Genomic DNA, 25,376 nt, shown 5'->3' with positions numbered 1-25,376 from the left:
CCAGCCTTCGGCGGCAGCTCACCTGCTACAGAAGGCAGCAATAGGGTCCACACTGGTGACATCCACTTCCTCATCCTCTGCAGCATCAGCCCCTGCAGGACAAAAACACAGCAGAGGTGTGAGAAGAAGTAGAAAACTGCTTTTTACATATAGCTTATGGTTTTCATAAACTGAAATCCAGGAGAAACAAAGGAGGAAAACCAAACAGTTCGTTTTACTTAGTCGTTCTGCAAGTATCTGCTGAATTTCCACCACACGCTAGGCACCGGGAATAGAGCAATCCCCCAGAAAGTTGGGAACGGTTCTTCAGTAAAAATTTTAGAAGTCTAATTGGGGAGACAGATACACACAGATAATTTCAGTTCCATACAGTAAGTGCTACAGTAAAGGTATGTGCAATGTGCCAAGGAGACGGGAAGGAGAAACAACTTCTGCGGAAGTTTGGGAAGGCTTCGTACAACACAGTCCAATAACACTAATACAATCCAGAATATACTGCAGCCCTGACGGTCTTCCTAAGACACAGGAGGCATGTAAGTTATCTAATATCACAGAAGTGAGGACCAGCACTTTCAAGCTGGAGAGAACTAATTTCAATCCCAATTCCCTGATTCCTGACACCATCAAGTGGCCCAGCGGTCAATGACCCATGGCATTAATTACTCAAGCTGACAGTGCCAACTGGGCACATTAAGCATTCATACACACAAACCCCTGCCAGACGCAAAACCCTGTGTTTAGACAACGATGGGGCTATAAAGTGAAATCTTTATTCTCAAGTAACTTCCTATCTAGAAGTTCAGAAGCCAAGAGATAAAAATAACAATGATCACGATCATAATCATAGTAGAAGAGAACATTTGAATGCTCATTATGGCCTAGACACTATAGTGAGCCCTTTACGTGAATTACCTCATTTCTTCCCTACAACCCTAAAAGGCAGGTACTATTGTTATCCTTACTTTACAGAAAAGGAAGTTTAGGTTTACAGAATAAGTATTCTGCCCAAGGCAGTCTGACTCCAGAGCCCATGCTCTTTACCTTCACCTTACTGACAAAGGAGTGACAATACCCAAACAGCAGCTGAGCACCCAGCGTGTGGGTGGCTTTGTTAGGTGCCCCATGCAAATCCTCATTTAATCATCTGCAATTAGTCAGGAAATACAAAGTGCAACGTTAAGAGAGCTGCTTGAGCCCTAGTAATGCCCATGTAAGCCCTGAGTCAATGCCTTACAAATAAATATTCAAAAAACACTGTCATAACTGTGTAAGCTTAGAAAAAAAAATTAGACTAAGTGCTGAAGTGAATTTTCAACACAAATTAAGAATGAGTACTGAGTAAAACAATCATTTTTCCTTTGGGAAATACTATCTGCAATTGAGAAATATTACCTGTCTGTTCAGGTTCACTCTTATCTTCATCTTCAATATCAAACTCTGATTCCCTTTCTTCATATTCTACATTTTCATCCAATTCTTTGAAGTCTGGCGCAAATGCACTCCAATTTTCCTATGCCACAAACAAAATATACTACTTAACTGTATGAGAAAGCAGCGGTCTGTAACCTAGACATTAATGATATAAATAAAAGGATTGAGCATGAACGAGACTCAAAATTCTGAGATCAAATTTGGCAGATAATAAAAATTAGGTATCTACAGTTTTACTACCTTAAGGCATTTCCTATCTTAAACATTCCATGTTATTAACTGTGGTTCTTTCATAAATAACTGCCTTCTTTAATCTTTTTAAGATGTAATTCTGAGGTAAAATGTTACGTTTTCTTATGAGTACACTGATTACAAATATAATTAACGGTGTTCAAAATAAAACCAAGATGTAAAACAGAAGCTAACTGAGCTGAAAATAAGAAAAGCACAAGAAAACTCTATCTCAGATGAGCAACAGAAAAACGTACCAGGAAGTACACTAGATTTTCTCCCTGAAAACAGAGCTGGTAAATTGACTTTGGACCAAGACCTTACCATTAAAATAAAGCAAAACTAGATGCACTGAATTATTTAATTAGAAGAATCATATGGAAAAGAAAGTATAAAAGGTAATTTTGGGCTTACTAGTTGTAAAGTTCTTTGATAAAAGGAAAGGGTATCTAGCTTCAAAGCAGTTAAACCAGAAAAATACTTACTACTTGATTTTGTGCCCAGATAGATACCACTCCACTAGAAATGGATGCTATGATGGGTCGAACAGGATGCCACTAAATTTTAATGAAGCAAAGAAAAATCAGTTCTAAGAATGAATCCAAGATTTTCTGTATTACATAAGTAACAACAGCAACCTCTCATCCTACTCACAGCTACATCCAAGAGGAGTTCTCCTCTTGTCCCATGGAGAATCTTCACCAGGTTGCCAATACTCTTCTCCCAGATGTACAGGGCATGCTGCCGGGCTGACCCTGCCACTATGTATTCCCCATCCCCAGAGAAACAACATTTCTTCCATGGGGTCCTAAAGGACAAAGAAAGTACCCAAGTAGAACCGGAACCTGACCCCAGGCCATGAATTACCACATATTCTTCTAGGTTGTGATACATACCTATTCACCAAGTCCTGCAATTTCTGCATGGGTTCAGGCTCTCCATCTCTTCCACAGGTTAAGATTTCTCTACCATCATAAACTCTGATTATTCGATCTGCTGTGTTAATTAAAAAGCAACTACAGAAAGGATAAAAATATCAACACCAGAGGTCAGAATCTGTTCCTGTTAACATTTTCCATAGCTACCAGTTACTTAGAACAGTACCATAAGACAACTAACAAATCAGGGAGAGACTGAGTGAAAATCTAAGTAATAGACTAGACTACTTATGTATCTACCTGTCACCTTCCAAGTCAAAATATAACGTGAAGTGAGAAAACGCTTTACTTCCCTTCCTGTGTAATCCCTGAACCATAGACGCACAAACTAATCAGCAGTATTTGACTAAAATCCAAAACCTCTAAAATGAAACCAGTTTCCCGAATTCAGAAGCTTACAGTTAAATATATATAAATACTTCATTCCTCTGGCCTGCTTTATATACAATATATTCTTAATGAGTTAACAAACTAAATATATCATTCTGGATTGTCCAATTTTTTACTGTGATAACACTGAGTGTTGGAAACCTGTCTAAAATACAAGTTATTTTACCACCTTCTTACAGACTTTACTAACTGTCTCTTGCTTCAAGAGAATTTGAACATGAATGTCCTCTAAGTATGTATGGTGGTTCCCATACAAAATAGGATGACTGTTACTTCTCTTACTGACACCTATTTCCTTCTTGTTTCTGTTGATACATAAATCTACTTCTAGCTGGGTAATCAAACTTATCAGAAAAACATCTGAAATTAAAAGGGTAAATAAATAGGTTTTATGTAAGTAAAGTGCATGTTCAGTTACTACGTGAATTCTGTGACATCAACTCTGATTATAATATAGCAGCTCATCTTTACCCAGTGCTCACCACATGCCAGGCATTCTGGTTCTATGCACAGACCACTCAGACATCTTTTCTGTAAAGGAACTGCCTGTTAACCTCCCGATAAGATGTGACTGCTGGCTCAAAGCAGTAAATCTTATCAACTTAAGAACCAGATAGTGACAGTTTCTATAACTATTTTTTAAGTAAACCTTTAAAAAAATTAAGTATAATATACACAAAAACTGTGAATCTCAACGTATTTTTGCATTCTACTCACTTTTAAAACTGTCTCTAAAAAGACAGGTCTCACTTACCTGCCCTTCCGGGCAAACTCTATTGACTTAATGGCTGTGGTATTGCTCGTTCCAGTTGTTACTCTGAAGGAAGCAACAAGATCCTGAGAATCTGTTTTTAGGACCAAAATCTAAAGTTTAAAAGAGAAAAATAATAAGTATTCTGATAACTTACAGTAATTAGATTTGGCTTCTGTTTCTAAAACTGGGCAAAGACTGGGTGAAAATATTAATATAAATATCTCTATTCCCATGTATTCAACTTGATCAACTGCTATTGCCTTTGACCTCTTCAATTAAAGGACAGTGTCTTAACTTATTGTTAAAAGATAATGTTTAACATTATCCAGAGTCAAAAAGTAGAAGCAACCCAAGTATCCATCAACAGATAAACAAAATGTGACACATACATACAATGGAATACTATTCAGACTTGAAAAGAAAGGAAATTCTGACACATGCTACAACATGAATGAATCTTAAGGACATTATGCTAAGTGAAGTAAGCCCGTCACAAAAAAACCAAATACTGGATGAGTCCACTTATACAGGTACTAGAATAACCAAATTCATAGAGATAGAAAGTAGAATGATGGTTTCCAAGGGGTGAAAGGGAGTAGGAAATAGCAAGTTATTATTTAGTAAGTACAAGGTGAGTGCAAGATGAAAAGAGCTCTGGAGATAAACGATGGTGATGACTGCACTACAATGTGAATGTACTTTACACCACTGAACTGTACTCTTAAGAATGGTTAAGATGGTAAATTTTGTTAAGTGCATTTTACCACAATAAAAAAAAAAAACTGCCACTCTCTAAAGTCGCCATGAAACTATACTAGCCCATACGTCCCAGTCCAAAAAAAAAAAAAAAAAATCAAAGTGCAATGGAACTCAAACTCTAATAAGCTTGAAAAGGACCCTAAAGCTCACCTAACCCAACTTACTACACAAAACTATAGATTAAGCTAGCCTAAAGTGTACAATATTTGCAGACCAAGATATCAGACATTTTATCAGCAGTATTCCATTGATGATATGATTTTTAAATTTTATAATTTAGTAATGGCCTTTCATTACTAGCATCCAGTAAAGGCCCCCCATCCTTCTCTAGGTCAAATAACCTCTGACTGCTCTAAATCCAAAGAACAGAAATTATTAAGGCATGAGAGAAAAATAGGCTATATTTGCCACAGGCAGGAGGCATGCTTAGTCAAGGGATAAAAGAAATTTCAAAGAAAGGAGAACAAGCAAACATGAAATGAGCCAATGCACAGGATGACTGATGCGTTATTTCACCAGCTTCTAAGCTTCTAGGCTTACCTTGCCTTTTGCATTTCCTGTATAGATATATTCTCCTCGCCTATCAAAAGATGCAACCACGTTCAAATCGGAGTCATCGTCTACGGGCAGAACAACATGTTTGGAATCTGAAAGGGTCAACATGACAGGAGCAGATTTCATGGGACACACGAGAACCTTGTTCCTGTTTAAAAATATGAATAGTACATTGGCTGTTGCTATGATATCAGAAGGCTGACTCTCTGCTCTTTTCTGTAATTCCTATCTACTACCTCATCAACTCTCCCAGCCCAAGCATATTTAAAATAGTGAAAAAGCCTAAACTCTAAATTCCTAATAATAGGGAAATGACTGAGTAAAGTTATGAGATCTTACCATGACAAGATAAAATGTAATTATTAAAAATAAATATGAAGATGTAGCAAACTGGTAAAATATGTATGAAATAAAGTGAAAGGCAAAATACCAATTAAAACTATGTAAAAATACATATTTGTGTACATCTAATAGACAAATGCTTTGTGAGCTAGTAAGTGCTTTGTGAGTTATGAAGCACTATACAATAAGCTTTATACTTAAAGAGAACTTGACTAAAAGAAAACCTAGAGAAATGAAAATAGTTATATCTCAGTAATAGAATGATGGGTAGCTCTTTTTCTTAAATATAGTTTTCATAATGAACTGTTTCCCGTACTAAAGAAATTCAAATTGGAGGAAAACCCCAGGTAAAGAAGCGTTATTATACTTATTTCTACCTTTGCCCATTTCTGAAGTCTTAATTAACATAGGCCAGTTTTTAATTATACACTACAACAGTCTCTTTAAAATCTATTCAGTAGATCCAGATAATCTGGAAAGATTATTTTATATAGAAGAGGTTTGAAGAGATGTGGGCTTTTGCATCCTAAAACCTTAAACTGAAATTGTCATGAGCCTGGAGACAGAATTAGACCCACCCCAGGAGAGAATAGCACAGATTAAACATACTGATCTCGCGGATGATACTGGACTTTTAAGATGGGTGAAGGGAATCGAAACCTCTGGTCGCAGTCGCCTGAAAGGACATCCCACTGTGACACTATGTTATCAGTGGAAGCACTCACGAGCTTATGACCATCTCGACTCCAGCTGAGAAGGAAAAAGGGTAACTTAGCACATATTCTAAGTTAAAGTATATCATACCACCCTTATATATAAAAATGCATGAGTCTCACTTATTGCCCTAACTGCATGGGTCACCAACGTTTCTTCTTCTTTATTTTTTAAACATATACTCAAATCCACAACAAGCTTTCCTAACTAAGCAATAAAAAAGAATGTTTTCATGACATCTTCATATCTAGTCATAGAAGCTCTTAACAGTTCAAGATAACAGTACAAGTGGCTCAGTGAAAAAAGGGAGACTCAAACATTTTAGAAAAGTATAAAATCAGCTGGCCCTTAAGTGTTGATTTAACAAAAAACAGGTTTTCTTCCCCTTGGGGGGAGGGGGAGGAGTAGTTGAGCTTTCTGAAGTTGTCCCAGAAGTAGCACTATCATAGTATAAACGAACCAGTACAGATAGGTATCTGTTATTTAAAATAATTAAGAAAAGAATTAAGGAAGGAATTAATTCCTCCTGCTAAGTACAGTTAAACATCTTGAACATTATATAGAAAACAAACATAAAAAGGTAAAGAGAAGACAGACTGTCTAGGGACTACAGGATATGAGGAACGACACAGCAGTGAGGTCCTCAGATTTTCTTTTTGCCTCATATATCCTGGACCAGGTGACGGAGATGCCAACAACCCATTAGCATCAATGGGCACACACACAAAAAGTCTCCAGAAGAGCCAAAGGACTAGGAAAGGACAATCAACAGATACTAACACACAGATGACACAGGTGTTGGTATTACCCGACAAGGATGTCAATGCAGCCATCATTAAAATGCTTCAACAAACAATTACAAACATGCTTGAAACAAATGGAAAAAAAAAAGTCTCAGCAAAGAAATAGAAATATAGAGAAACGAACCAAATGGGAATTTTAGAACTGAAAAATATAAAAACTGAAATAAAAAACTCAAAAGATGGCTTCAGCAGCCAATGGAAAAGAGGAAGACAGAATAAAAAATTCCCAATCTGAACAATAGGAGAAAAAATGGAATGAAAAAAATGAACAGAGCCTCAGGGACCTGTGGGACTATAACAAAAGATCTAATATCTAATATCCATGGCATCAGAGTCCTGGAAGGAGAGAAGAAAGACAGTAAGGCTTAAAAGTATTTGAAGAAATAATGGTTGAGAGAGGATATGGGAATATATGTATACATATAGCTGATTCACTTTGTTGTACAGCAGAAACTAACACAACATTGTGAAGCAATTATACTCCAATAAACATGAAAAAAAAAAGAAATAATGTTTGAAAATTTCCCAAATTTGGCAAAAGATATAAAACACACAGCCTCAAGAAGCTAAGCAAACTTCAAACAGGATGAGCTCAAAGAAATCCACTCCAAGACACAAACTTCTGAAAACTAAAGACAAAGAAAAAAATCTTGAAAGCAGAAAGAGGAATGACACGTTACCTACGGGGAACAACAATTCACATGACAGCAGATTTCACACCAGAAACCATGAAGGTCCAAAGAAAGTGACAGTTTTTCAAGTGCTGGAAGAAAAGAACTGTCATCCCCAATTCTACATCCAGAGAAACTAACTTTCAAGAACAAAGGGGCAATCAAGGCATTTGTCACCAGCAGATCTACCCTAAAAGAACAGCTCAAGGAAGTTCTCTAAGCAGAAAGGAAACAATAAAAGAAGGAATCTTAGAACATCAGGAAGAAAGAATAATGAAAAGGGTTTTAAAAAATTAAATACTTTTTTCTAGAGTTTTGATGTTTGAAGCAAAAATTATAACTTATATAGGTATCAATATACATAAAGGAAATGTTTAAGACAATTATACTATAAACAAGGGAGGGTAAAGGGATGTAAAGGGAAGGTTTCTATACTTCACTTAAACTAGTAAAATGTCAACACCAGTAGACTATGATAAGTTATGTATATACCATAGCAACCATTGTAAAGCTATACAAAGAAATACACTAAAAAATACTACAGGGGCTTCCCTGGTGGAGCAGTGGTTGAGAGCCCGCCTGCCAATGCAGGGGACGTGGATTCGAGCCCTGGTCTGGGAAGATCCCACATGCCACAGAGCAGCTGGGCCCGTGCGCCACAACTACTGAACCTGTGCTCTGGAGCCCTTGAGCCACAACTACTGAGCCTGCGTGCTACAACTACTGAAGCCCACGCACCTAGAGCCCGTGCTCCGCAACGAAGAGTAGCCCCCGCTCGCCGCAACTCGAGAAAGCCTGCGAGCAGCAACAAAGACCCAGTGCAGCCAAAAATAAATAAATTTTTTAAAAAAATAAAAAATACCACAGATAAATCAAAATGGAATTCTAAAAATAGTTCAAGTAACCCACAGGAAGGCAAAAAAGACAACAGAGAAATGAAAAACAGAAGAGACAAACAGAAAAAGAAACCCCAAATCAGTCTTTATTCAAATTTTGCAATGAAGAGGAGTTGCTACTGAGGAACTTAGAGGATGCAACACAGTTCCATGGTTAAGAACAGAGGCTCAAGTCAGATTTATGCTCAAGCCTAGACATTACAACCTTCTAGCTGTGTGGTCTTGGGCAAGTGATACAGCCCTTCTGAGCTTCAATTTTCTCACTTACAACATGGAAATAATAATAGTAGCTACCTGCAGACTCTTGAGAGACTTAATATTAATACATATAAAACTCTCAGTACAATACAGTAAGTGCTCAAAAACCATTAATTATATTAGAGACAAGATAAATGTATTCCCAGACTTGTAACTCACAGCAGAGGAAGGCAGGAGTAAACTGAGGAAGTGAATGTGGAGGGACTAATCTCAAGTCTGCATACAAAGGACTCAGGTGCCTCTCTCCCACAACCTCTAGAACACTCCCAGTCAATTACAAGATCTTTCTGGAGAATGTGAACCTAAAAAAGAAGATGCCTACAGATACTGTAACTTGAGGGTTGATAACAAAAAAGCCAATGGTCCACCCAATTTCAGTAGATGATGGGAGGGTAAAAGGGTGAGATAAAACTCACATATACTGTAATAAAAAGTCACGGATAAGTTCTTGAAATTAACAAACTAAGAAGAAGTAATATGCATAAATACTTTAGAAATATGAAGACAAATATCAAGAGAAACAAACCAAATGAATGGAAGTACACTGGGAATGGGACATTATTGGAATATTGGGAATGGGAAGAAACAAGGGACAGCTTCTGCTGCTGTTTCCCTAAGCATTTTACCACAATCTGACTACAAAACAGAATGTTAGCTATAATTCCATTTTTCCTTTAAACCCTCTGCATTTTAATAACTTTTTCTTTCATAGCAGGCTTGTATTTCTGTTATAATAGAGGGAAATCTATTTTTAGTAATTAAATTATAATCAGAGGTGAAACTGAGAGGGGTTTTCCCATTAAAACTAACAATATATTCTTCAATTCCAAATTCCGTAAATTCAAGAATTAGGGATACTCATACATCCTCACATCTGACAATACTGTTTCTTTCCAAAAAACAGACAGGTCTTTACTAAGTCTAATATCTTAGAGTCTTAAACATCATTTCGTTCTACCTATGGCCCGTATCCAGTGACTGAATATCTTCTGTAGCATCCCTATGAAGAGACAGCAAGATGAAGCAGGGCCAGTCCCACTGGTAAGTTCTTTCCTGGGCAGTCCATCCCATCCATAGGCACCTTTGCTTGGGAGCTCATCTCTATTCTAAGGTAACATTTGTTTCCCTATAAATCCCGTTCACTACCTACTAGTCCTGCTTCTTCTCCTTAGGTCAATTTTTCTGTCTTGCACATGTCAGTTCTTTAATAGTTGAAGACAGCTATCATGCCTACCCAAAACTCTCTTTGGTGAAATTTTCTTAGTCCCTAACATGTTCAAATATTACACAACAATTAAAATAATACATAGTTATATTCTAAATGAGGCTGAATCAAAGAAAAATGCAAAATGCACATAACTACTGATCATAACTCTCATGTATACTTATATATACCAAAAATTAGGGAACAGTTAAATAATTATGATGCATATATACTAAGCAATACTATACATATCATATGTACACACACACACATATATCAACACAGAAAAACATCCACTATATACTAAGTGGAAGAGCAAGCTAAGAAACAAAATATATAGTATGTCTCCATTTCTTAAAAAACATACACATGTATATGTGTATGTTTATTTTTATACATGCTGAGAGAGATACAGATATATCTTACAGATGAAAGATATATTCCATATACTCTAATACTACTTATCTTAAGGAGTAGACAAAGGGCTTTCATTTTTTACTCTATATACTCATATATTGTTTGAATGTTTTAAAGTTCTTAATAATCAAGTTTTGTGATAAAAAGTTTTAAAATGTTGGGGGGAGAGGGGGAAAATCTCTCATTGTTCAAACCCTTTGACCTAGCAGTAACATACTTTTGGAAGTCTACACTAATGAAAACACATAGATCAAATGCCTATTGGGCATCTTCACTAAGATATCCCCACCCATCCAACAAGTACCTGAATGCCTACTACATACCAGGTATAATGCTACAGTAAAATGGCAGACAAGGTTCACGTATCACAGCACCTACCATGTTCCAGGGAAGATACTCACAAAACAACTATTTGCAATAAAATACAACAGGAGACACACAACCGTGATCTCAAATTCACCACTGTCACCCTCAAATCTTACATTTAACATCTTCATCCAAGCAGGAAACCTGAGGATCATCTTAACTTCTCTACTTCACTTACACCCCTTATTTAATTAATGCCTAAGACCTCTTATTTCTACCATTTCTCACATCTGTACCATTCAGCTCCATTCCTACTGCACCCATCCTCATCAGCTCTAGCCTAGGCCACTGCAATCCTAGCTTCATTCACTGTCCCCTTCAATCTCTTTCCCACATGCTGTTCTAAAGATCTTTCTAAAATAAAAAGCTCATCGTGTCACTTTCCTTCCTAAAATCTTCTAATGGCTTCACAGTACCTACAGGATAAAGCTCAAATTCATAGTGTGGCACACAATGTGCTCCATGAGGACCTGTTTACCTTGGCTGTTGCCATATCACATCTCTGATACCACAATCCAGCTAATCTGAACTACCTGCAGTTCCCCATCTTACCATGCTTGTTTCAAGGTGATGTGCTTTTGCCTGTACAGCACCTTCTGCTTGGAATACAACTGGCAAACACCTACTCATCTTACAAGTCTGAGGTTAGAAATTACCTCATCTTTGAAGGCTTTTCTGACCACACTTCTTCTCCAGTACAATTGATCATTTCCTCCTTTGCACTTTTGCCTCCACTAAATCTCAAATATAGTTCTTATGTAGGACCTACAAAGCTTTAGTACATGTAGCTGTATGCACATGTACCTCCCCCTACCAATCAAGAATTTCTCCTTACTTGTTTTTGTGTCCCCAAAACCCTAACCCTAACCCTAATCGTAAATGCCTAAAGCAGTATCTGGTATATAATTCATGTTCAATGTTTGCTGAAGAAATGATTGTATGAGAGAAAAACTTTATGTGCAAAGACTGAACATTATGTAGCAGAGAAACAAAAATGGTTAAGTAAATTATGGTTTATCTATCAGAAGATATTTAGCTGTTAAAAAAAAAGTTTTTAAAGGCTACACAAGCAGGAAAATGTCTGGTCACAGTGTTAGACAGGAAAAGAGCAAAATATAAAATAAAACATAGCACACTTACAAACTATGCTTTTTATTTAATTTTTTAAATTAATTAATTAATTTATATTTTTTATTTTGGGCCGTGTTGGGTGTTGCTGCGCGCAGGCTCTCTCTAATTGCGCAAGCGGGGGCTACTCCTCATTGCGGTGTGCAGGCTTCTCATTGTGGTGGCTTCTCTTGTTGAGGAGCACGGGCTCTAAGTGCACAGGCTTCAGTAGTTGTGGCACGTGGGCTCAGGAGTTCTGGCTCATGGGCTCTAGAGTGCAGGCTCAGTAATTGTGGCACACGGGCTTAGCTGCTCTGTGGCATGTGGGATCTTCCCGGACCAGGGCTCGAGCCCATGTCCCCTGCATTGGCAGGTGGATTCTTAACCACTGCGCCACCAGGGAAGTCCTATGCTTTTTAAAAATGATATACAGGAACAAATCAAAATACTTACAGTAGTAATATCAGAGTGGTAAGACTATGGGAGATAGTCTTCTATCTTCTACTTTGCTGTATTTTCCATAATTTTCTGAATTATTTTATAATAAAAATACATGTATATTTTTAGTGATAGGAGTTCTAAAATTAGATTGTGATGATCGCTGTACAACTCTGAATATATAAAAAACAATGAAATGTACATTTTAATTGAGTGGATTTTACAGCATGTGAATTATATGTTTCTTAATAAAGCTGATAAAAATGTATGTATCTACTTAAATCTTTATTGCAAGAGCACAACAATAAAAAAATAAACAAAATGCAAAGGAACTGGAAAGAACCTAAGAAATCATACAGGCCAGTTCTCTCATTTTGCATATTAGAGAAACATTTTGGCCAAAGCCGCCAGTTCATTAGTGGCCAAAGCTAGACTGGGTTTCAGGCCTCCTCCCAATCCAGTGGCCAAACCTAGACTGGGATTCAGGCCTCCTCCCATTCCAGTGCTTTATAATACCACTGCTGCTTATATTTCGACAAAAGGAAATATGTTAGTTTAATAAATCTAGATCTGATTAGGTGTTTTTGGTCCCAAGTTCATTTAAAAGAAGTGCTGCCCCAAAATAAAATTTTCTGAAACGGACAGTCCCTGAGAATAAGAATGAAATCAATGGGATTTATATAATACCCGATTTCAGCTCAATATATTTGATGGAAAGCCTTAATAACTACAATTCAGTGAAGGAACAGGCATGTTTGTGATCACTAAAACTACTGTAATTCAAGAAGATGGGCAAGGCTGGACACTTTGACTTCCAAGCTGCCCTCCTAACCAAGATTTTTTTATTCTAAATGAAAGGTCAATATCACAAATATACTACAGCTGCAATCTGTAAATGCCTCATTTCAGTACTGAAATATTCTCAGACAGAGCCTGATACAGATCCATATTACAATGAATTTCTCCCCCCAAAGGTGCTGAAAGCAGCATGGATTCAAGGTCTCCATAAGCTATGAGAAATTATGTTAGTAATGGCTGTATATTTAAAACTCTAAATATTAAAATTTATCTAATGAGGGCTTCCCTGGTGGCGCAGTGGTTAAGAATCCGCCTGCCAATTCAGGGGACACGGGTTTAAGCCCTGGTCCGGGAAGATCCCACATGCCGCGGAGCAACTAAGTCCGTCGCCACAGCTACTGAGCCTGCACGCCTAGAGCCCGTGCTCCACAACGAGAGAAGTCACTGCGATGAGAAGCCCACATACCCCAATGAAGAGTAGCCCCCGCTCGTCACAACTAGAGAAAGCCCACGTGCAGCAATGAAGACCCAACACAGCCATAAATAAATTAATAAATTAAAAAAATTTAAAAAAAGAAAATTATCTAATGAGACTGGAAACTACACAGTCACCGTTCATCCCCCCGATTTAATTCATATTTAATACATTAACATTAAAATTCCTTACCATAAGGAACAGACTGGATGAATGTGCGCACTAATTATTTTAGCAATGCCTCTTGTCAAGAAATCCCAGATGACAATTCGGCCATCATTACAGCCAACTGCAAGCAGTGTGCCCCACCTGTTAAAGGTGCAAGTCAGGGCCATGCTGATACAATCCAAAGTTCCATCAGCTTCCTAAAGATTAAAATGAACATAAGAATATAGACAATAATACCCAGGTATCCAAATTATTTCTTAAAGTTTCTCTAACATCTATGATAATTCTCTTGAATTTAAATTATGATGTATACCAAAATAATCTCTATGTGTGTTCTCATATCTATTAAACTAGCCAAAATGGAGAAATATTTATAAAAGCTAACAGAGAATTTTTAGAAACAGATGTGACCAATCCCTTACATTACTACTATAACTTCGTACAAATTCTCCGGAAGGCAATTAGGCAAAATAAAACAGGATTCACTAAAAGAGTCATCTTATTGATCAAGTAATCATAGTTCTTGAAATTTATTCCAAGAAAAATAAAACAAAACCCCTGTGTAACATGAGGAAAGTCAAATAAATTTATATTAATATCAAGCCATTTAAAATAATCATGACTACACTAAACACACTCCAAGTATTACAAAATATTTTTACATGTAAAGCACACTTATAGCATACGTATTATTACTATGGAAAAACACTTATCAAAACTATAAAAGCACACAGAAAAAAAATTCACATGAAGGTGATAGTACTGTTTGTGAAAAATGCTTCAATCAAAAGTATTTTTTTAATTTAAAGGGAAATGAACTGTAAGATTTACAACATTATGTTGAAATTTCCAGCCAACGTTGCCTATCTACTTCCACCCCTGCTCAAAATTAAACATTTAGTTCCCTTTTATAGCAAAAGATCATCATATTTAATGCTTCTATTGTCAAGAAAAAAAATAAAGATGAAAAGGTAGTTTCCACTCAAACATAAAAGCTAGGGAGTTACCGTTTTCTAAAATCACAATACAATACTCTTACCTCTGGATAATTCTGCCCAAAGGACTCTGCAACAAAGCAAAGAAAGAGAGTTGATGGAACATGTGCAACATACCAGGAATCCTACAGCTCACAACTACGGCTCACAAACAGTGTACAGTAGTGGCTTGCAAAGTGTGGATGAAGAACTGGCACCCTTTCAGGGACTCCATGAGGTCATACCTATTTTCATTATCACAACAAGATGGTATGTGCCTTTTTACTCTCATTATTCCACAAGTTTACAGATGAGTTCTCCTGAGGCTATACGAGCTGTGATACTGAAACAGTATGAACGCAGAATCCAGCCAACTTCTATTCATATTTAGGCAAACATTAAAGAGATTTGTAAAAATGCAAAACAATGCCACTCTTCTCACTAAATAAGTTTTGTTTTAGAAAAGTTATTTTTCATAAAAATGTTATTAATGTAAACATGTAATGGGGTGTTTTTACGATTATTTTTATGTAACAAACTTCAAAAAATCAAATCAGTCAACTTATCTTAAATCCCAACTACTCTCTTAAAACCTTTATTAAGAACAGCCAACCAACAGGGTTCCCTTCCTAATAATAGCACTTAGGCTGTAACATAATCTGGTAGTTGGTTAAACACACAATTCTCTGTATTAATTTCTTAAGCAAATAACATTTTGGTACAGACATCCCTGAATACTTTTCCTATATTAAATTTGGTATTTATACATTAGTGATAAACATTTTGAGCTATAGCATGATACTGCCTGCTTGTCAGAAGTTTAATGTTTAGAAGTTTAATGCAGTAGCTACATCTTTATCAGTATTTACTTATGTTATTACCTAAACATTTTATTAGCATGACATTTAAACTATACTCTGAGAACTACAGATCCAAGAAAGCTGTTTTACATTTAGGACATCCAAATAAGATTTCACCTAAAAAATAAGTTCACTATTTTTAGTTTTTTACCATATGATCCAGCAATTCCACTCCTGAGTATATATTCGAAGAAAATGAAAATACTAACTCAAAAAGATACATGCACCTTAATGTTCATAGCAGCATTATTTACAAGAGCCAAGATATGGAAGCAACCTAAGTGTCTATCAACAGATGAATGGGTAAGGAAGATGCAGAATATGTGTATATATATGAATATTTATATAGCTATGAATATTTATATAGATAATAAAATATTTCTCAGCCATAAAAAAGAATAAAATTTTGCCATTTGCAACAACATGGATCAATCTGGAGGGTATTATGCTTAGTGAAATAAGTCAGAGAAAGACAAATATTATATGTCACCACTTACATGTGGAATCTAAAAAATAAAACAAATGAAAGAATATAACAAAACTGAAATAGGTTCACAGATACAGAGAACAAAATCATGGTTACCAGTGGAGAAAGGGGAGGGGGAGGGGCAATATAGGGATAGAGTATTAAGAGGTACAAACTACTATGTATAAAATAAGCTATAAGGATATACTGTACAGCATGGGGAATATAGCCAATACTTTATACTAACTTTAAATGGAGTATAATCTACAAAAATATTGAATCACTATGTCATACACTTGAAACTAACATAATATTGTAAATCAACTGTACTTCAATTTTTTTAAAAAAGACACTTGATTTTAAAAAAAAGTCTGAAAACCAGTTTTATTACATTTTGTCTTTTATAAAAATTAATAGAAATCAAAACAGTGAAAACATTAAAACTAATCAGAAGAAATACAGGCCCTAAAGTTAAGAAAACTAAAAGAAAGATGAAAATAAAGGTGAATAACTGCTCCCCGCAAAAGGCAATTATTTTGGTTTCTCTAATGTGCACCAGACTTCAGTGTCTGATTGCATTCAAATACTAAAGACAAGAATGAAATGAAAAGCTGAAACCAGATTAAGATAGGTTATTCTGAAAGAACCTTTTTAAAATTACTAAAGTAATACATGTAGGTCATACAGATATGTGTAATTAAAAAATGATAGTTTCCTCCCTGCAACCCACTCACTAAGGTAAAAGCTTCCATATATTTCTATATGCTTATGCAAACATTAACATATTTAAGGTTTGTTTTTTAAATACTACACATATTATATGTATTATATGTAATATATGTATTATAATATGTATTATTAACAAAATATCTTATATATATTTCCAAAGCAATAATATAGATCTATATTCACATGATTGAGAGAAAAAAGGCGTATTCATTAAAAAATTAAAAACAAAACAAAAAACCACAACCTAAAAATATGAAGTACTCAGGAAGGAGCAGAGTATGACTTGCTGTGTTCAGAGATGGGAAAGCCATATTTAAAATTCTGAGAGGAATTCCCTGGCAGTCCAGTGGTTAGGACTCTGAGCTTCCACTGAAGAGGGCACAGGTTCAATCCCTGTTCAGGGAACTGAGATCCGGAATGCTGCGCAGTGTGGCCAAAAAAGCAACAACAACAAAAAGATTCTGAGAGAATCCAGAATCCTGGGACCATTTTAATGTATGATTACCCTTCAACACAGATACCCCTGATTTTGTATTTTTGTTTTATGTTTTAGGTGTTGTTGTTTTTCTTTCCCTTTTTTTGAGGGTCATCCTAGTTAACAGGATTATAATAAGGAGTTTAAAGGAACACAAAGAAAAAGTGTGTATAAAAAAGACTAAGCTCGTCTGAGCCACTTTGTTTGAAGAGCCTGAGCAAGAATGCTGTCAAGTAGGGTTATGGTAGCACAAGGCCACCTCCCCTAGATGCTCAAGGCCACTTTTATATTCTCTATCCTCCCACCATCTAACCACCCATCATCTAACATTTAATATTTTGTTACAATTAGATTCTTAGGCTTGCTTCTAAAGACCACGAAAGGGGGGAAAAAAGATGCCCAAATGTAGCTGCCAAAGAGAAATAAACCCTGGTCGGATTTAACTTCATAATACACTTGATAATTCAAAAAACATGAATGACACATTTCCAAAACTGATTACAGAAGAAAATTCCTTGACTGGGTCAATGAGAAAAGAACACATTGAAAGGCTGTTAAAGACCTACCATTAAAAATTTTTTTAAATGTTTAATTATAAAAAAAAGGACAGCAGGCCCATATGGTTTTATGAGCAATTTCTCCTAAATCTCAAGGTACAGATAATTACTGTGTTATTCAAGCTATTTCTGAGCAGAAAAAAGTATGTATTAGTGTTTTATAAAGCCAACATAGCTGATACCAAAACCTGATAAGATGATACAAAAAGAAAACAAGAGCCTCTTTCACTTAAGAAAATAAATAGTGGGACTTCCCTAGTGGCACAGTGGTTAAGAATCTGCCTGCCAATGCAGGGGACATGGGTTCGATCCCTGGTGCAGGAAGATCCCACATGCCGTGGAGCAACTATGCCTGTGTGCCACAACTACTGAGCCTGCGCTCTAGAGCCCATGAGCCACAACTACTGAGCCCGTGTGCCACAACTACTGAAGCCTGCACACCTGGAGCCCGTTCTCTGCAACAAGAGAAGCCACAGCAATGAGAAGCCCGCGCACCGCAACAAAGAGTAGCCCCTGCTCTCCGCAACTAGAGAAAGCCCGCGCGCAGCAACAAAGACCCAATGCAACCAAAAATTAATTAATTAATAAAATTGATTCTTTAAAAAAAAAACAAACAAAACAAGAACATAAATAGTACAGGGTATTTCACCTCTAGATTCTGCAGAAATGAAAAGTAATTTCTAGCAGTGTATATAAGTATAACCAAATTCTAAACACAAAAAATCTGGAGTTTATTATTCTATCATGTAAGAAAGCATAATGGAATAGCAAGGGGAAAAAAAAAACAGGCCTACTCCAAACTCGTTCCAAAGGAACAAACAATAGCACAATGCACTCTAATGTATTCAGTATATCCTTGGACAAGAATGTTTAAGAGCCATACAATCCTATGAGTAGATGCTGAAAAAAAAAATTTGCTAGAACTCAATAGCTCATTCTAATAACAGCCACATCTAATAGAAGACTACAATAAATGATAAAAACTATTAACCAAAAACACAACATTATCATTCTAAAAGGTGAAATATTAAAACCATTTCAATTAGTATCAGCAACTAGAAAGGGATATATCACCATTATTAGTTAATATTCCTCTTGGAGGTTCCAGCCAATGGAATAAGAAAATGAAATAATTGGTTTAAACATTGACTATAAGACATAAAACTATTTCTTTTGCTGCTAACATTGAATACCTAGAAAACACAGAAATTCTAATTTTAAAAACCACCCAAATTAATAAGAAAATAAGGCAAGGTGGTTTGATACAAGAAAAACATTCAAACATTAACAGCTTTTCTTTAGGTTAGCAATTAATATCCAGAAATGAAAATGAAGGGGAAAATTCCATTCACAATGGCTACAGACATAAATATTTAAGCAAAAAATGTAGTAAGAAAGACATGCCATGTATGAAGAAGAAAACTATAAAATCTTAGTTAAGGCTGTAAAATATGAATAAGTGAAAAGACAATCTACATTCTGGGGTGGGAAAGCTTAATGGCTTTCTCCAAAAACTAAGAAATTTTAAGCAATTCCAGACAGATTAAAGACAAACGTTTAAAAAAAAAATCTAAATGTACTGTAAGGTTTCTGATATATGATAAAGATGACATTTAAATTTAGTGGCAATTTACTTAATATACAGGGATGGACAACTGACTATCCATCTGAAAGAAAAAATAGTTACAATTCCTCTCTCATATCACATATAAAAATAAATTTCAGAATGGAGGAGGCAAGGGAAAAAAAGAACACTTTTTTTTAAAAAAGCATTTATAGGGAATTCCCTGGCAGTCCAGTGGTTAAGACTCCGTGTTTCCAGGCAGAGGGCACAGGTTCAATCCCTGATCAGAGAACTAAGATCCCGCAAGCTGCACGGCACAGCCAAAAAATAAAAAAAATAAAAAATAAAAAAGCATTTATAGTTAAGTTAAAATTTGATATCATGAGTGTGTATCTACATGAACGCATTAAAAATCATTAGTTCTATTACCTCCTAATGTGTAGAAATAGTATCTCGTAGCATTAAGTGAAGAAAGCAAGTTGCAAAAAATGTGTATAAAAAGTTCTATTTCTGTAAAAAAGCAAAAACAAAGCCCTTACAAATTGTATTTAATTATACTCATATGAGCAAGGAAAAGGTATAAAAAGATAAATTCCAGACAGCTACCATTTGAAAAGGAGGAAAAAGGTAATTTTTTCTGTATGCATATTTGTATTGTTTCCACTGTTGTGATAAATATGTATTGTATATGTTAATTTGAAAAGCATGAATTTAAAGAACTTTAATGAGTTTTCTAGACTTAATCTCATGCTGGCTTATCATTTCTTTGAAGTGCTCAAGCCTGCATTTATCATTAGCAGCTACCGCTTAGTGAATGCTTATGTGTCAGACTCCGTACTAAGGTCTTCTACATACTGTCTCTTTGATCCTCTCAATTCACTATTGAGTACTATCATATGCCATTTCACAGATAAAGAAAGTTAGGATTAAAGGTTATCCCCAAGCTGACAGTTAAAAACTGGCAAAACTGGAACCTGACCAAGAAACCCTACTCTTAACTATAACTGCACTAAAAAGCCTCTATAATCTTGTCCAAATTTGACCTCAAGGTTACTAGTCTATGATTTGCAAAACACATCTGCCCTTTATTGAAAATAGTCAAAATTCTGCCCATCTTCTTTCTTTCAGCATGTCTTTTCTCTCCCCAAATCTCAAAGATCACCGACATTATTTCACATGCAAGTTCCTTCAAGGCCAAGGAATATAATTCGACCAAGAGAAGTGAGCTAAGTGACCCACCTAAAATCTCTACCTACTGAGGACTCTTCTTGGCAATAACCAATGATCACTTTATTTGTTCAAAAACAAACAAACAAACAAAAATCCTTTTCCCCAGAGAAGGCAAAAGAAAAATAAGTTAAGCATTCCTCATGGAAGCAACCTAAATGCCCATCGACAGACAAATGGATAAAGAAGATGTGGTACATATATACAATGGAATATTACTCAGCCATAAAAAGGAATGAAATTGGGTCATTTGTAGAGACGTGAATGGACCTAGAGACTGTCATACAGAGTGAAGTAAGTCAGAAAGAGAAAAACAAATATTGTATATTAACGCATATATGTGGAACCTAGAAAAATGGTACAGATGAACCGGTTTGCAGGGCAGAAATAGAGACACAGATGTAGAGAACAGACGTATGGATACCAAGGGGGGAAAGTGGCGGGGGGCGGGGCAGGGGGGTGGTGTGATGAATTGGGAGATTGGGATTGACATGTATACACTAATATGTATAAAATGGACAACTATGGGATTGACATGTATACACTAATATGTATAAAATGGACAACTAATAAGAACCTGCTGTATAAAAAAATAAATAAAATTAAATTAAAAAAAAAAGAAGTTAAGCATTCCACTTCCCTTTTGCCTATAAACTATAAAAGCCCAGAGTAGGCACATGAAAGATATTTGTTGAGTGTTGAATGAATAATTTTGGTATTACACCATCCAGCCCAACCAAGCAGGAAACTTCTTTGCTCTTAGCACTCCACATAATGTTAAAAACCCTTTCTAGTTGCCTCGTTTTTACAATCTTGGCCTTCAGTCACATTAGCTTTCCTGACACTATACTTAAAAGCTAGTGCCACCCTCATGTATTCACCTTCGGCAACGTGCCCTTCTTTTGTACATGCCTTTTTGGAATCTGAGTTTAGACTGCTTCCAGTGCAAGCACACCAGTTCCCTCAGGTGCCTCCTCCTTTTTTCCCAGTTAGGACTCTTTCTCCAAACTGCCTTTTAGCTTTCTAGGTCTTGGAATAATACCTATTCTCTAAATTGCTGAACATCCACCTCCTTAAAAACTTGGTTATCATGAACTCTAAAATTTCGTGGTCCTTTTCTCCCAGTGGAAGTATTTTCGACTTGCCAACCAATTCCTGCCTACCGTAATAGTTAGGTCCAGAGTAGCAGTTTCCATTCCACTTCCTCAATCTAACAGGTGATGACACAATCAGCAGCATTTCTTTTTAGAGAAATGCAACTTGCAGGTGGCTAAATAACTGATCTTACCACACCCCAATCTGATGCCATCACTACCATAATTACTATATTTCCTTGGCTCCAGTCTGGCCTCCCTCATCAATCCTTAACAAAGCTGCTACAGCCAACTTTCTAAGCCCCAAATCTCATCATGTCACTTACCTGCTCAAAAATCTCCCTTGTTAAACAATATGCTGAACTCCTAAGTATAATTTTAAAAAGCAATAATCTGGCCCCAACCAGTATTTTCCATTTTATCTTTGACTAACTCCCCATTAGCACCTGGGACAGAACCTTGCATAATCCACCCTAAGCACCAGCTGTAAACTGCTAACCATTTCCAGAATATATATCACATGTTCATGCCTCAGAATGTTTACCCCTACTGTTCTCTGCACTGGTAATTACCTTCTCCATTTGTCCCTCTGGAAAAATCCTCCTCCATGTTTACTGCTGCGTTAAATGACACTTCCTCTATAAAGTCATCCCCAAATTCTACCGCCAACCCCAACAATGCAGAATTAATTGCTCTTTCAGCTGGATTCCCATAATGGGATTCCCACTATTTATTGTGGTTCCATATCCTAGTTATTTGTTTATGCCCCTATCCTCCTAGTTTTATGTATTTATCCAGGGCAAAAGCTGTATCTCATTTCAGTGTTTATCAAACATTAGCAGCCAATCCACCACAAATGGATAAATCATTCAGTGAGCCATATCATACACGTTTTTTAATAGATCAGAACAGAAGATATCAGAGGACACTGAGCATAACAACAATTAGTATCATTTTCAGAAACAGTTATGTGTGTGTATATATAAGGGATTGTGATAGAAAATACATTTCTTACTATGAGCTGTAGTAAAAGTAAGTTTGAAAAACTCTTATTTAACTTTTACCTCCAGTGCCTACTGCCTAATACACAGCAAGGGCTCAGAAAGTGGTTGCAGAGGTAAAAGTATTTGAGTGTCCACATTAAGAACACATTATCATTCCTTTCCTTTATCTGGCCAGATATGGTTTAGTATGCTCCCACAATCACATCACTTCTGTTCCTTTCTCCTTTATATCTGCAATAATTAACTTTCTCGCTGTAAAACTCAAGTCATTCCCATAGAGATTTATATCTTTTGAATCCAGCCAGCCTTCTTTTAAATTGTCTAACCTTCCAATGCTAAATATTCCTTCCTAAGTTTTACCCACATGAATCTTCGGTATCATACAAGAAAAATCTTTCCCATCTGCTCTCTCTTTCAAGGTATGAGCCTATCTATCACCTTTTCTCCATAGTTAAGTTTTTAAAAATAAGGATCAACCCTTTGCCTCCAGTCCATCTCACACATCTTCCTAAAATCACTGTAACCCAGCTTCTGTTCAAGTTGCTAAGGAGCCCCAAGTTGCCCAAGAACTAAGTTGTCCACGAACTGAGTAGAGTAGCCCTTTCTCAGCTCTTAGCCTCAACTGCTCTACAACTGCTTCTATGGAAGACACCACACCAACCTGCATTCTCTTCTACCTCTACATGAATAAATATATGAAAAGCACTTGAAAATAGGCCTAGCTCATAGTAAGTACTATGTAACTGTTAGTTGATACATTATCATTTATTCCTCCTCTTATTCCCTAAATATAGATGATTGTCCAAGATTCTGTCCTCAGCAGTTTTCTTTTCTTCCCCTCCCACTTTCTCCCTGGGTCTTATCGTCTCCTCACAAGGTTTTGACTAGCCCACCTGTAGGAGGGCTAGTCAAAACCTTGTGAGGAGATGATAAATAAATCCTCCTCTCTCATAAATCCAAACCCATCTCCTGAACCACAGGCCCACACTCAACATACCCAATGCTAACTGTCTTTTCCAAATGTCCTTAAATGTTTATGAATAGCACCACCATAGTTCCCATTTTTCACTTCACTCTCTTCCTCACCACCAGCACCACCACCAGCACCACTACCACCATGATATGTAGTCAATTTTCAAATTGTCAACTCTACCTTCTCAACGTCTTTTCTTTCCATTTTCTAGTTCAGACCTTCTTTATCCCTCATCTACTCTAGCCCTCCAAACTGGCAGACTCAACTACACACTGTTGTCAGATAAATCTTTTTTAAAAAAATCACAGCTCTGATTGAGTTACTTACCAGGTCAAAACCCTTCAATGGATCTGCCCTACTTTCCTTAAAAAGCACAGCTTTTCAGCTGGGTATTCAAAAGCCTCCAAGGAGTAGATGGTACCAACCCCATCTCTTGGCCTTCTCCTTATTCACAGTACCCACAACCTGGCCAAGCTGGAAAATATCTTTAGGACTCATCTCACTGATGTCTTAGCTCAAACGTATTCCTAATAAACACTCCTCCCAATATCTTCATACTTCAGTCTGTCAATATTTTACCAAGCTTAAATATCCACTCAAAACTCCAAATCCTCCACAGGTTTGGTTTTTTTGTTTGTTTGTTTTTGTTCTTTCTTGATTACCTTTCTTCCCCTGCCCCAAAGATATTCACTCCCTCTTCCAAATGTTCTTAGCCCTTAGTAAAGACTCTTTAAGGCTGGCCATATATACACTAATATGTATAAAACAGATAACTAATAAGAACCTACTGTATAAAAAGTAAATTTTTAAAAAAAGGGTGACCTACGTTCTGCAATATAGTATGGCTATTTACATAAACACCATATTCTCCACACTTAACAAAAAGCTCCTTAAAAGCAAAGACCATTTCTTAAATAGCTGTACAGTCTTTAGGACTGCCACTATATCTTCTGAATTTAACTTTTTTAAAGAGAAACACAACCACTGAAAATAGCAAGTCGCTTAGTTCTTGAAAACCTCAGACATCCTTAGGCTACGATGTTAAACATTACATAATGAAAACCCAGAAGAACCTACAGTTTATAAACAACTTGGGTAAAGGGTAAGGAGGAAATGAATCAGAGTGGGTGACAAAAGGAAACTGCCTTGTAGTTCACCTCTCAGTGTTTTACACACCGTCCCTGATAAAGACCTTAAATAGAAAGTCAAGGTAACTGGATTCCAGTGCCAACTATATGCCAACTATACCATTTACTTGCTTAGTGCTTTCAAGTCAGTACCCTCTGAGCCTTTTTTAATTTATTCAATGAGGGACTTGTACTAGAAGATAAACACGTTCCCCTCCTTAGGCACCCCATGTTTCTTCAAAACCCCATGTTTCACCCAAAACCCTAACAAGTGTTCAAAGCTTTACCTCAAGCCTCACTTCCTCAGATTCCTTCCCCAGTAACTCTGGTCCTGCCTGCTCTGGGCTACTTCAGCACCTGTGATCCTTATAATCGAAACTAAGTCACAAACTATCTGTCCCTAACGCTTCACAATTGAACTGCAAAGTGGCCTCGGGAAAAGCAATGCATTCCGCTCAGGCAGAAGCTAGGCTTCCTCTCCCTGTTGCTGCTCCATATCAAGGCGCCCAAAGATGCATCTAGAACTGTGTCCCTAATGTTGCAGCCTGAGTCCCCTCCGCCTGGGTTCCCTCCTTTCCAGGACCAAAAGGTTCTCTAAGAAGCAGCCATAG

At 36.6% G+C, this 25,376-nt stretch overlaps 1 protein-coding gene across 2 annotated transcripts in view; it reads right to left on the bottom strand.

The window, feature by feature from the left end:
• Positions 1 to 25,376, bottom strand: part of RBBP5 (RB binding protein 5, histone lysine methyltransferase complex subunit) — a 34,900-nt gene that overhangs the window by 9,379 nt on the left and 145 nt on the right. For both annotated transcript variants that reach the window (XM_061185497.1, XM_061185495.1), the window contains exons 2-11: positions 14,755 to 14,780; positions 13,740 to 13,912; positions 6,010 to 6,150; positions 5,044 to 5,206; positions 3,745 to 3,854; positions 2,559 to 2,678; positions 2,317 to 2,470; positions 2,148 to 2,219; positions 1,393 to 1,510; positions 23 to 92 (exon numbers count right to left, since the gene is read on the bottom strand). In XM_061185497.1, coding sequence (XP_061041480.1) covers positions 23 to 92; positions 1,393 to 1,510; positions 2,148 to 2,219; positions 2,317 to 2,470; positions 2,559 to 2,678; positions 3,745 to 3,854; positions 5,044 to 5,206; positions 6,010 to 6,150; positions 13,740 to 13,912; positions 14,755 to 14,780 — 1,147 coding nt within the window. The remainder of the gene's footprint in view (positions 1 to 22; positions 93 to 1,392; positions 1,511 to 2,147; positions 2,220 to 2,316; positions 2,471 to 2,558; positions 2,679 to 3,744; positions 3,855 to 5,043; positions 5,207 to 6,009; positions 6,151 to 13,739; positions 13,913 to 14,754; positions 14,781 to 25,376) is intronic.

This window comes from Eubalaena glacialis, chromosome 3 (assembly GCF_028564815.1).
Source record: "Eubalaena glacialis isolate mEubGla1 chromosome 3, mEubGla1.1.hap2.+ XY, whole genome shotgun sequence".
NCBI lineage: Eukaryota > Metazoa > Chordata > Mammalia > Artiodactyla > Balaenidae > Eubalaena > Eubalaena glacialis.
Note: the sequence above shows the minus strand (reverse complement) of the source record. Positions and strands in the feature narration are given on the sequence as shown.